This window comes from Macaca fascicularis, chromosome 4 (assembly GCF_037993035.2).
Source record: "Macaca fascicularis isolate 582-1 chromosome 4, T2T-MFA8v1.1".
Lineage (NCBI taxonomy): Eukaryota > Metazoa > Chordata > Mammalia > Primates > Cercopithecidae > Macaca > Macaca fascicularis.
The window spans coordinates 101,815,674-101,828,302 of NC_088378.1; the positions used below are offsets into that span (position 1 = coordinate 101,815,674).

Sequence of the window (12,629 nt, forward strand, 5' to 3'; positions counted from 1 at the left end):
CTCTAGGCTGGAGTGCTATGGTGTGATCTCAGCTCACTGCAACCTGTGCCTCCTGGGTTCAAGCGATTCTCTTGCCTCAGCCTCCTGAGTAGCTAGGATTACAGGTGCCCGCCACCATGCCAAGGTAATTTTTGTATTTTTAGTAGAGATGGGGTTTCACCATGTTGACTATCAGGCTGGCCTTGAACTCCTGACCTCAGGTGATCCACCCGCCTTGGCCTCCCAAAGTGTGGGATTACAGGCGTGAGCCTCCTCTTCAGTCTTTTTTTTTTTTGAGGCAGAGTCTTCACTCTGTCGCCCAGGCTGGAGTGCAGTGGCACCATCTCCGCTCACTGCAAGCTCCGCCTCCCGGGTTCGCGCCATTCTCCTGCCTCAGCCTCCGGAGTAGCTGGGACTACAGGCGCCCGCCACCGCGCCCGGCTAACTTTTTGTATTTTAGTAGAGACGGGGTTTCACCGTGTTAGCCAGGATGGTCTCGATCTACTGACCTCGTGATCCGCCCGCCTCGGCCTCCCAAAGTGCAGGGATTACAGGCGTGAGCCACCGCGCCCGGCCTCCTCTTCAGTCTTAAATGCTACTTAAATGCTACTGTGCAGTCATTATATTTTCACTATGTATATTTTGTAACAAAATGTATATGAAAGACCAAATGTTTGCGGATGCAGAGAACATTCTCCCGAAAACCTTGTGATCTGTGGATTCTGATAGTGGTATAGATCTGAATCTCATAGATGAAACTCCTAATGGCTGACTTTGTCTTTGGTAAAAGGGGAGGCTGAAAACTGAAAAATCACCCAAAAACTTGCAGTGGGAAGCTGACAGGCCAAGCTGAATCTTCCCTACCAAACATGAACATCTCCTGCAATTTTATTTTTTTTATTTTTTAAATTTATTTTATTTTTATTTTTTTATTTTATTTTTTTTTTGAGACAGAGTCATGCTCTGTCGCCCGGGCTGGAGTGCAGTGGCGTGATCTCAGCTCACTGCAACCTCCCCCGCTGGGTTCAAGTGATTCTCCTGCCTCAGCCTCCGGAGTACCTGGGGTTACAGGCGTGTGCCACCATGCCCCGGCTAATTTTTTGTATTTTTAGTAGAGACAGGGTTTCAGCATGTTGGTCAGGCTGGTCTGGAACTCCTGCCCTCCTGATCTGCCCACCTCAATCTCCCAAACTCCTGGGATTACAGGCATGAGCCACCGCACCCGGCCGCAAAATATGTTAAATACTCAAGATTGCTCAGTGATTGTCACTCAACGAGATGTAGAAAGTCTATTCTGGCATTCTACGACAGCTCGGCCGGGCATGGTGACTCATGCCTGTAATCCCAGCACTTAGGGAGGCCGAGGCGGGGAGATCACGAAGTCAGGAGATCGACACCATCCTGGCTGACATGGTGAAACCCAGTCTCTACCAAAAAAGTTACAAAAGATTAGCCGGGCGTGGTGGTGGGCGCCTGTAGTCCCAGCTACTTGGGAGGCTGAGGCAGGAGAATGTCATGAACCCGGGAGGCGGAGCTTGCAGGGAGCCGAGATTGCGCCACTGCACTCCTGCCTGGGCGACAGAGTGAGACTCCCTTTAAAAAAGAAAGAAAGAAAGAAAAAAAAGTACATTCTGTAACTATATTTGAAACCAGAGATAACATTCAGCAATGAAGACCACATTAGTCTCTCAACTTCCTAGATAAATTTACCAGCATAATTACCAAATTGCCCCATTTTAGAGAACTAGCTCCTACTCCTTAAACGCGCCTTAGACTGCCCTAGTCAACTCCTACAATGGGCTCCTATGACACCATCCTATCAAGTTTATTTTCCTGTGTTGTTTGCTCTCCCTTGATGCAACACACCAAATAAACCCAGTCGTATTGGAATACACTGTGTGGTCATTGGGTGGCTGCCGACACCTGTGCAAATCTACGGAGCCCATTTGGAGGCTTCCTGCACCTCCATACCCTCAGCCCCTGCCCTGGTTCATGCCAGTAGGCATGCTCCAAAATCGTTAGAATTTAGAGTGAAGAAAAACTCCTGATTCCAGGGCATCAGAAAGCCAAGCACTTATCAGATGATTAAGTCTGACTTGAAAGGATTAAGCTCAGAGCAGATAATTACTTGGAATGAATTATCTTGGGAAGACCTGCGGGGATTGGACAGCCACCCTAAGGTGGATCAAGGGGCGGGTTGTTTGAATTCCTTATTAAGCATAGAGCCTAGGCCCTTCCTCGCTTTTCCAAGTCTTTTGCCAACCAGTTTCTTAGACTTTCTCCTATTCTGAATCAGGTGGGAGCAGAGCATGGACATGGGAACAGGTGCTCTCAGCAAGGAGCCGTGGTGGACCCTACCCGAAAACTTTCATGCTCCAATTGTGTTCCACATGGAAGAGGACCAGGAGGAGCTCATCTTCGGTGAGTGGCCTTTGCCGACGTCCCCTCCTTCATCTGTTTGTTTTTATTTTTTTGAGACAGATTCTCGCTCGTGATCTTGGCTCACTGCAACGTCTGCCTTTTGGGTTGAAGTGATTCTCATGCTTCAGCCTGCAGAGTACCTGGGACTACAGGCTCCTGCCACCATGCCTAACTAGTTTTTGTATTTTTTGTTTGTTTTGAGACAGTCTCGCTCTGTCGCCCAGGCTGTAGTGCAGTGGCGCCATGACGGCTCACTGCAAGCTCCGCCTCCCGGGTTCTCGCCATTCTCCCGCCTCAGCCTTCCGAGTAGTTGGGACTACAGGCGCCACCACCTCACCTGGCTAATTTTTTGTATTTTTAGTAGAGATGGGGTTTCACCATGTTAGCCAGGATGGTCTCGGTCTCCTGACCTCGTGATCTGCCCGCCTTGGCCTCCCAAAGTGCTGGGATTACAAGCGTGAGCCACGGCTCCCGGCCTAGTATTTTTTTTTTTTTTTTTTTTTTTTTGAGATGAGATGGAGTCTCGCTCTGTCGCCCAGGCTGGAATGCAATGGCGCCCTCTCGGCTCACTGCAAGCTCCGCCTCCCGGGTTCACGCCATTCTCCTGCCTCAGCCTCCCGAGTAGCTGGGACTACAGGCGCCCGACAGCACGCCTGGCTAATTTTTTGTATTTTTAGTAGAGACGGGTTTCGCCGTGTCAGCCAGGCGTGTGTGGAACTCCTGACCTCAAGTGATCTACCTGCCTCCACCTCCCAAAGTGCTGGGATTACAGGCATGAGTCACTGCGCCAGGCCGGCCTCCTTCATCCCCTTCTCGGTTTTCTATCTTCCCCTCTCCTCCCACCTTCATGAGTCACACATCCCTACCCTCAAGGCCACTTCCCCATTCCCCAAGGACTGGTGGCTGACAGTTCCTCTTCTCACCTCTTGTGCTTCCAGGACTTGATGACACATACCTTCGCTGCATTGAGCTGCACAGCCACACCCTTATTCAGCTGGAGAGTTGTTTTACAGCTACAGGCCAGACTCGTGTGACCGTAGTCGGACCACCAATGGCAAAGCAGTGGCTGCTGCTCATGTTCCGTTCCGTGGGGAGCCACTACTCCAAGTGTCACGCTCAAGGTAGGTATCCTTGGCTGAACTGTGGAGGGGAGGGCTTGATGGTGGAGTTCTGGCTGTGTTGTGTGGCATCTTGGATTCGTGAAGAATCCCTTGTGTGGCCGGGGAATCCAGGTGCTCTTCCCAGAATCCATTGGGAAGGGAAGGGCTCATTTTTGTGGCATGCGATTGCTCAGAGAGGAAAGGGTAGCAGGAAATAGTAAATGGATTACCTTGGAAGACCTGGGCTGGGGTGACATCCTCCCTGGAACCTTCCTGGTGGAGTCCGGGCCTACCAAGAGCCCCAGTAATGGACTGTGGTTCATCAGCCCCAGGCAATTCTTTTGCAGGTCTGAAGATGCTCGAGCGTGTCCGAAGCCAGCCCCTGACCAACGACGACCTGGTCGCCTCCATTAGCCTGCCACCCTACACCGGAGACTGATCTCCCCTGGGAAGCGGGGATGAGAGGAGAAGTCTTGGCTTCACTTTTGCTGAGAAAGACATGAAAAACAATGAAGAAAGTTTGAATCTGTGGCCAGACCTGCCCCTCTCAGGCCTTCTAGGCATGTGTCTGAGGCAAATCTCCTGAATGCAAGAAGTGTTATTGGTAAAGCAATCCAATAAAATAAGCTACCTATGATGCAAAGCCTTCTATGTGCTGTCCTCTTTCCTTAGGATGAACTATTCAGTCCTGAAGGGGATTCTCTGGACAAGTGCTGAGGTCTGGGCAGGCCCAGCCCAGGGAAGGAGCCGGGTACGAAAGTCAGGGCTTTCAGGAACTGCTCCTCTCAGGCCTGGAGCCTGGTTAGGCTTCTCTGAGTTGAGTGAAAACGGAGGCTGCTGAAAAGGGACCCTCCTAGGATCCCCAGGGTTTTCCTGGACCTTGAAGTGCAGACAAATGGGGAGAACGGAAAGGTGGGAGGAAGGGTCCAGATAGAGATGGAAAGTGTTCCCACCCCAACTACCTGGTGAAGTAGACAACCAGGGAAGCTGGTGAATATGAGGTAGCCAGCATTGTCCCTGATTGCCCAAGTTTGTGGGTGGGGTGAGAGTGGACGGGGTGATTTTCAGGGAGCTAAGGATTCCGAAGTCCCTCAAGCCATGAATTAAATTGACTAGGAAGGCTTCCTGAATTTCCATTGAAGAACTTTATCCGATTGCGGAATCTACATCTTTCTGTAGCCAGAATTATGGCATGCTAAAACTGTCCTCAGTAGAACTCTTCCTCTTCAAATTTGCCGTTTCTCCAGCAGTCTGTATCTTATAATGAGGCAATTGCAGTACTCTAGGAGAGTGACGATGGTGACTTGGACCCCAGAGTGGAGTGGTAGAGTTAGGAAATGGTTGAATTTGGAATCTATTTTGAAGCCCACAAGATTTGCTAATTACATGGTTTTTAGAAGGCCAGTTACCAAATACAAGTTAGAAAGGTTGGCCGGGCGGGGTGGCTCAGGCCTGTAATCCCAGCACTTTGGGAGGCCGAGGCGGGTGGATCACGAGGTCAGGAGATCGAGACCATCCTGGCTGACACGGTGAAACCCCGTCTCTAGTAAAAATTCAAAAAATTAGCCAGGCCTGGTGGCGGGTGCCCGTAGTCCCAGCTACTTGGGAGGCTGAGGCAGGAGAATGGCATGAACCCTGGAGGCAGAGCTTGCAGTGAGCCAAGATGTGCCACTGCACTCCAGCCTGGGCAACAGAGCCAGACTCCGTCTCAAAAAAAAAAATAGAATGGCTGGGCGCTGTGGCTCATGCCAGTAATTCTGGCACTTTGGGAGGCCAAGGTGGGTGGATTACCTAGGTTAAGTGTTTGACACCAACCTGGCCAACATAGTCAAACCCCGTCTCTACTAAAAATACAAAAATTAGGCAGGTGTGGTGGCACATGACTGTAATCCCAGCTACTCGGGAGGCTGAGGCAGTAGAATGGTTGGAACCCGGGAGGCGGAGATTGCAGTGAGCTGAGTTCCCATAGCGCACTCCAGGCTGGGTGACAGAGTGAGACTCCATCTCAAAAAGAAAAAAAAGACGATAAACATATGTGCCTGACCTTTGAACAATAATCAACATCAATTTTACCAAAACATTCCTAGGGAAGAATCTCATGATTGTTAAAAGTACCACAGTATTTCTAACTCCATTTAAACTTCAGGCTTGACAATCACGGCTCTGTGCTAGTTGTTTTTATTACACAAATTTCTAGAAAATATTTTTTCTCATAAAGATCTGTATATACTTCAGTTTAATTTAAGGAATCTGAGCTGTCGCTTTCTAATGACTGAAAGCAGTGAATGATCTTAATGAAGGATGTGGGCCTGAAGCATTTTCTTGAGCAAACTGTTAAAAAAAAAACACACAAAAGGCTGGGCGCGGTGGCTCACGCCTGCAATCACAGCACTTTGGGAGGCCAAGGCGGGCGGATCACGAGGTCAGGAGATCAAGACCATCCTGGCTAACACAGTGAAACCCTGTCTCTACTAAAAATACAAAAAATTAGCCGGACGTGGTGGCGGGTGCCTATAGTCCCAGCTACTTGGGAGGCTGAGGCAGGAGAATGGCGTGAACCTGGGAGGCGGAGCTTGTAGTGAGCCGAGATCGTGCCACTGCACTCCAGCCTGGGGACAGAGCGAGACTCTGTCTCAAAAACAAAACAAACAAGCAAAAACAAACAAACAAAAAAGCTTTTTTTTTTTTTTTAGTAAACCAATAATTGAAAATCAGCTAGGTCATTTTCATTTGAATTTAAAATTGTGTTTTTTGAGTATATAATATTTTTATTGGGTTCAAAATTCAAAAAGTGCTTTTAGTGAGAAAGATACCCTCCAAATCCTGTCCTTCAGCTATACAGTATCATTTCTTGTAGGAAATCTGTTTCTAATTTCTTCTGTACCCTTAATTCTCAGATAAATAAATATACACAATTTATTTTCTTTTTTTCTATAAAGATGGCATCATACAATATACTCTTAGCACCTTGAGTTTTTTTTAACTTAATAATATATCTTGGTTTGGGGCAGTGGTGTGATCCCAGCACTTTGGGAGCCCGAGGAGGGTGGATCACTTGAGGTCAGGGGTTTGAAATCAGCCTGGCCAACATAGTGAAACCCCTTCTCTACTAAAAATAAAAAAATTAAATGGGCATGGTGGTGGGCACCTGTAATCCCAATTACTTGGGAGGCTGAAGCAAGAGAATCGCTTGAACCCGGGAGACAGAGGTTGCAGTAAGCTGAGATTGCAGCCAGGATGGTCTCGATCTCCTGACCTCGTGATCCACCCGCCTCGGCCTCCCAAAGTGCTGGGATTACAGGCCTGAGCTACCGCGCCTGGCCGCGCCCAGCCATTCTTATGCCTAGTATTGTAGAATTTGCTTCACTCCTCTATAGGTTTTTGTTTGTTTTATTTTGTTTTTTGAGACAGGGTCTCCCTCTGTCACCTAGGCTGGAGTGCAGCGGTGCGAGCTCCACTCACTGCAACCTGCGCCTCCCCTGCTCAAGCGATCCTCCCACCCCAACCCCGTCTCCCAGCACCTGCGATGACAGTTGCCCGCCACGAAACCTGACTGATTTTTTTGTATTTTTGGGAGAAACGGGGTTTCGCCAAGTTGTCCGTGCTGGTTTTAAACTCCTGAGCCCCCCTTGGCCTCCCAAAGTGCTGGAATTACAATCAGGCTGCACTCCAGCCTGACTGACAAGAGCAAATCTGTCTCAAAACAAGAACAAAATCCAGATATTTTAAATTTTTGTCAGTCTGATAGATGAAAAATGTTTCTTAGTGATGTTTAAAATTGCATTTATCTTATTCCAAGTGGTACTGAATATTTCCTTGTTGGATTCTCATATGTCTTTCCCAATGCCTTTTCATTCATATGTATAAAGACAATTGATATTGTACTTTCCGTGACCTGTCTATTTAGGCTGTTGTCCATTAGGTTGTTATTGATTTGTAGCACCTCTTGATATATTATGAAAATTAGTGCTTTGTTTGTCAAATGAGCCACAAATACTTCTTTCCAGTGTGTCCTTTGTTTTTTACATTGTTTTGGTGGAATTTGCCATGTAGAGTTTTTAATATCTATGAGATGAATTCATGAATCTTTTTATATTTATTGTTTCTGGATTTTGTTTCATTCTTAGAAATGCCCTCCTCATTCTATGACTATAAAGTATTTGGTAATGGTTTCCTCTGGTATGGTTTGGGCTTGTTTTTTAACATTTAAATATTTGATATTCTTGAGATGTCTTTTGATTTTGGTTGTTAGGTCTGGTTCACATGGATTTTTAATATTTTATACATATATATTTTTACATCTATTCTTACTGTTTTATTTTTTGGAGACAGGGTCTCACTCTGTCACCCAGGTTGGAGTGCAGTGGTGTGATCATAGCTCACAGCAGCCTCAAACTTCTGGGCTCAAGTTATTTTCCCACCTCAGCCTCCCAAGTAGCTGGGACTACAGGTGCACGTAACTTCTCCTGTCTAGTTTTTTAATTTATTTCATTTTTGTAGAGAAAAGATCTCACCATCTTTCCCAGACTGATCTCAATCTCCTAGGCTCAAGTGATCCTTGTTCCTCAGCCTCCCAAAGTGTTGGGATTACATGTGTGAACCACTGAGCCTGGTCTCAAATGCATTTTTAATAGGTGAACCTGTTTATCCCAATGATTACTCAATCATTGAATGAGTAATCCACCTTTTCCACACTAATCTGAATTGTCTCCTTTATCAAATATTAAATTTCTATGCATGTATGTGGGTGTTTTTTCGTTTTCTATTCTATTTCATTAATTCGCCTTTCTGTTCATGCATCAGTAAAACACAGCCTTGTATTTACTGAAGTTTTATACTATTTAGTACCTGGTAGAACTAATCCATTTTTGTGTCTGCTTTTTGTATAGCTTGTGGTTTAGGAATCATGGTTCACATGACTTACATGATTTAAAAAATTAAAAGAAGGTTAATATTTGATTGTGCATAAAATTACATAAAATTCAATGTGTGCTTTTAGAGTTTTTTGAGATAGATTGGTACCTATCATTTATTTATGTATTGCTTCTGACCACTTTTGCACTGCAATTGCTGAGTGACTAGTTTTGACAGAGACTGCATGACACAAAACACAAAATATTTACTCTCCGGCCCTTTATAGAAAAAGTTTGCCTGACAATTGCTCTAAATCACTAGGAAGAGCTAATTTACTTTGAATACATTGTACTACTTGTAAAAAACTTTCCAACAAAATCATTACTTAGGGATATGATTTAGGTGGGGCTGGGTGGCTCATGCATGTAAGCCCAGAACTTTGGGAGGCTCAGTTGGGATGATTGCTTGACCTCAGGAGATCAACACCAGCCAGGACTACATGAAGAAACTCCATCTCTGCAAAAACTACAAAAAAGCTAGCTGAGCCTGGTGGAGCATGCCTGTAGTAGTCCCAGCTACTCAGGAGGCTGAGATGGAAGGATCGAATGAGCCTGAGAGGTTAAGGGTACGGTAAGCTGTGTTGGTACCACTGCCCTCCAGCCTGGATGAGTGAAGGAGACTCTGTCTAAAAAAAAAAAAAAAAAAAAAAAGGATATGACTTACTTTACATTATTTTTGTTATTGAATTGTGTACTTCCTTGAGGGCAAAATAGCTGAATCTATGGCATTAGTATAGTTACAATTCATTAAAATGTGAGTTTTCCTATGTCCAAAATAAGATGAAAAGACATTGAAACATTTCTCATTGATTATGTTATTTTCCAGTGTACATTCAGTGATACTTAAAAATTAAGATGGGACTGAAACTTTCTATGGGTTAGATGTAAATTTTTTTCTGGTACATGTTTAGGTTAGCAGGCCAATGATTGGCTTTCTATATTATCGATAATATTTTTCTCCACCTAAAGGTTCTCTGATTCAACATTAAGTCTGGTATCTTTGAGAATAACTTTTGACTTTTACATTTATTGGACTTGTCCCAGTGTATTTCTTCAGGTTTGATAGAAATATCACCGCAGACTTTCTCATACTAGTTGTATCAATGGGATTTCCCTCCAGCAAGATACACAGTAAGAGAATTCCAAATGACAGGCTTTGACATTTAATGTACAAATAGGATTTTTCTTTTTTATCTATTTATTTATATATTTTTGGCTACAAGATGAAGTGGTAAGGATTTTTCTATAGTATTAGTTTTTTGGTACTCAATAGGGCCAGAATTACTGCATATACATTTTGATTATAAATTATTTGATGCTTAATATTATATGACTTGGGAAGTGCTTATTAATGAAAATAATGAAGACATACTTTGCACTTTTCACACTTGAAGTTTTATGTGATAAAACATTGGTTACCTACAGTTCATTCTCCCTCCTTGGAAAGTGGAACATTGCTGATCTCAATCAAAATGAGAGAAGTATGTAAAAGGGACCAGAATCATGTAGCATGCTTTGAACAGCAAATAACAGGAAACACTGGTCCAGTTGGATGTTAGGAAAGCACTGTATTATTGCCAATAGCAGGCATTCCAGGCATATTAAGCCAAGGGCTCCCTTTCCACCTTGTGTTGGCTTCCTCTTCAGGTTGGTAGCAAAATACTTGTAGCCATTTCCAAAATCATATCCCGTCATAAACACCAGGAGAAGGAAAGAAGATATGAGTCATTTTTTGTGTCTCTTTTCAGAAATAAGACAACCCTTCTGCTGGAAGCCTCCTTTAGGTTTCACTCCATTTCAAAACTGAGACATGTGCCATTTCCTAAAGCAATCACTGGCAAGGGGAATGGGATTATCATGATTAGTCTAATCACCTGGAGTTAAACTGATGTTAGGAGTTAGTGTCCCTCAGCACTAAACAGGATTCTATTTTTCTATGTTTTGACATCATCTGGCAGTTGAAAAACTGCAACTGTCAGCCAGAGATTGACAGAGTGATAGAGCTACTGAATAAGAAATGGATTTATGACCTGGGAACATGGGCAGCCATGCTAAATGAAACCCATGAAATCAAAACTGCCAAATTCTCATAGATATCAATTTGAAGTTGAAGTATAAGGAATCCTGAGAAACTCATGTAGGATGCAATAGAAACTATATTTCATTTGAGTGCATATTTGTTAGCGTAGTCCTGTTTTTTAAATGCTCTATTGCCAGGCATGGTGTCTCACGCCTGTAATCTCAGCACTTTGAGAGGCTGTGGATCACTTGAGGCCAAGAGTTCGAGACCCCAGAGTAGACAACATGGTGGATCTAGTATCTACTAAAAATGCAAGAGTTAGTTGGGCATGATGGTGCGTGCCTGTAGTCCCAGCTACTCGGGAGGCTGAGGCAGGAGAATCACTTGAACCTGGGAGGTGCAGAATGCAGTGAGCTGAGATCGCGCCACTGCACTCCAACCTGGGCGACAGAGTAAGACCCTGTTTCAAATAAATAAATAAATAAATAAATACTGTACAATGAGGCTGGGTGCAGTGCCTCATGCTGTAATCCTGGTGATTTGGGAGGCTGAGGCAGGAGGGTCACTTGAGTACAGGAGTTTGAGACGTCAGTGAGCTATGATTGCGCCACTACTCTCTGGCCTGGGCAATAGGACAAGACCCTGTCTCTAACCTCAGAACAAAACAAGAAAAACAAAACCAAAAACCTCTCTACCATCAGAAAATTATTGACACTTTTGGTTTCAGATGTGCGTGTCTTGCTGTGAGTCCACATCCAGCAGGGACAGGTAAAGCTAAGAGAACCAGGGCTCCTCTCCTTCCTGTGTGTATGCACCTTCCCATGAATACACGAAATAAAGATGATTACTTACTCTATGTGTTACACTTGCAAATCTTGCCTTTTTTATTGCTCTACAATATGAGGTAACCAAGATTGTACATAAGTAGTATTAGACAACTCGCTGCACACTATCTCTGACTCTGTGTTGTCCTATGTGGTACTTAGGATAATATTATTTTCATAATTATGCATGAATAATTTTTCTAGGGCCACCAGCTGGTCCTAGCTGGCTGCCTTCTCCTCCACCCCTGCTGCCTACATAAGTGGTTTGTTATTTTTCAAAGATAAGTTTTGTAAAACTTGTATTTTAGATTTTGGGGCACATGTGAAGGTTTGCTACATAGCTAAGCTTGTATCACGGAGTTTGTTGTACAGATTATTTCATCACCCAGGTATTAAGCCCATTACCCACTATTTATCTTTTCTGCTTCTTTCCCTTTTCTTACCCTTCACCCTCAAGTAGAACTCAGTGTCTGTTGTTTACTTCTTTGCATTTATGAGTTCTCATCATTTGGCTCCCACTTGTGAGAACACACAATATTTGGTTTTCTCTTCCTGTGTTAGTTTGCTAAGGATAATGGCCTTCAGCCCCATCCATGTTCCTGCAAAATATATTATCCTGTTCTTTCTTATGGCTGCATAGTATTCCATGGTGTATATGTACCAAATTTTCTTTATCCAGTCTGTCACTGATGGGCATTTAGGTTGATTCTATGTCTTTGCTATCATGAATAGAGCTGTAATGAACATTCATGTGCATATATTTTTATGGTAGAATGATTTATATTCTTCTGGATATATACCCATTAATGGGATTGCTGGGTCAAATGGTACTTCTGCTTTTAGCGGTTTGAGGAATCACCATACTGCTTTCCCAATGGTTGAACTAATTTACACTCCCACCAACAGTGTATAAGTGTTCCCTTTTTTTCTGCAATCTCGCTGGCATTGTTTTTTTTTTTTTTTTTTTTGAGTTTTTTTTTTTTTTTGAGATGGAGTCTCGCTCTGTTGCCCAGACTGGAGTACAAAGGTGCGAACTCAGCTCCCCGCTACCTCTGCCTCCTGGGTTCAAGCAATTCTCTGCCTCAGCCTACCAAGTAGCTGGGATTATAGGTGCCCGCCACTATGCCCAGTTTATTTTTGCATTTTTGTTAGAGACAGACTTTCACCATGTTGGCCGGCCCTGTCTCAAACTCCTGACCTCAGGTGATCTGCCCGCCTTGGCCTCCCTAAGTGTTGCCATTATAGGTGTGAACTACCATGCCAGGCCACATGTATGTCTTTTGAAAAGTGTCTACTTACGTCCTTTGTTCACGTTTTAATGGAGTTGTTTTTCTCTTGTAAATTCGTTTAAGTTCCTTATCCGTGCTGAATA

The 12,629-nt window shown here is 44.3% G+C and overlaps 1 protein-coding gene across 1 annotated transcript; it reads left to right on the forward strand.

Moving 5' to 3' along the window:
- Positions 1-2,199: 2,199 nt before the first annotated feature.
- On the forward strand, positions 2,200-4,143 carry KHDC1L (KH domain containing 1 like). Its single transcript, XM_005552562.4, has 3 exons — positions 2,200-2,400; positions 3,339-3,521; positions 3,848-4,143. Exons 1-3 carry the CDS (start codon positions 2,289-2,291, stop codon positions 3,937-3,939), a joined length of 387 nt encoding a protein of 128 aa, XP_005552619.1. The 5' UTR covers positions 2,200-2,288; the 3' UTR covers positions 3,940-4,143.
- Positions 4,144-12,629: the final 8,486 nt, after the last annotated feature.

What these genes read in the sequence shown, in the direction of transcription:
- KHDC1L (XM_005552562.4), top strand. Translation starts at nt 2,289, where the DNA reads ATGGACATGGGAACAGGTGCTCTCAGCAAGGAGCCGTGGTGGACCCTA. An exon ending in CCAGGAGGAGCTCATCTTCG is followed by an intron (nt 2,401 to 3,338) that starts GTGAGTGGCCTT and finishes TTGTGCTTCCAG; the next exon opens with GACTTGATGACACATACCTT. An exon ending in CTCCAAGTGTCACGCTCAAG is followed by an intron (nt 3,522 to 3,847) that starts GTAGGTATCCTT and finishes ATTCTTTTGCAG; the next exon opens with GTCTGAAGATGCTCGAGCGT.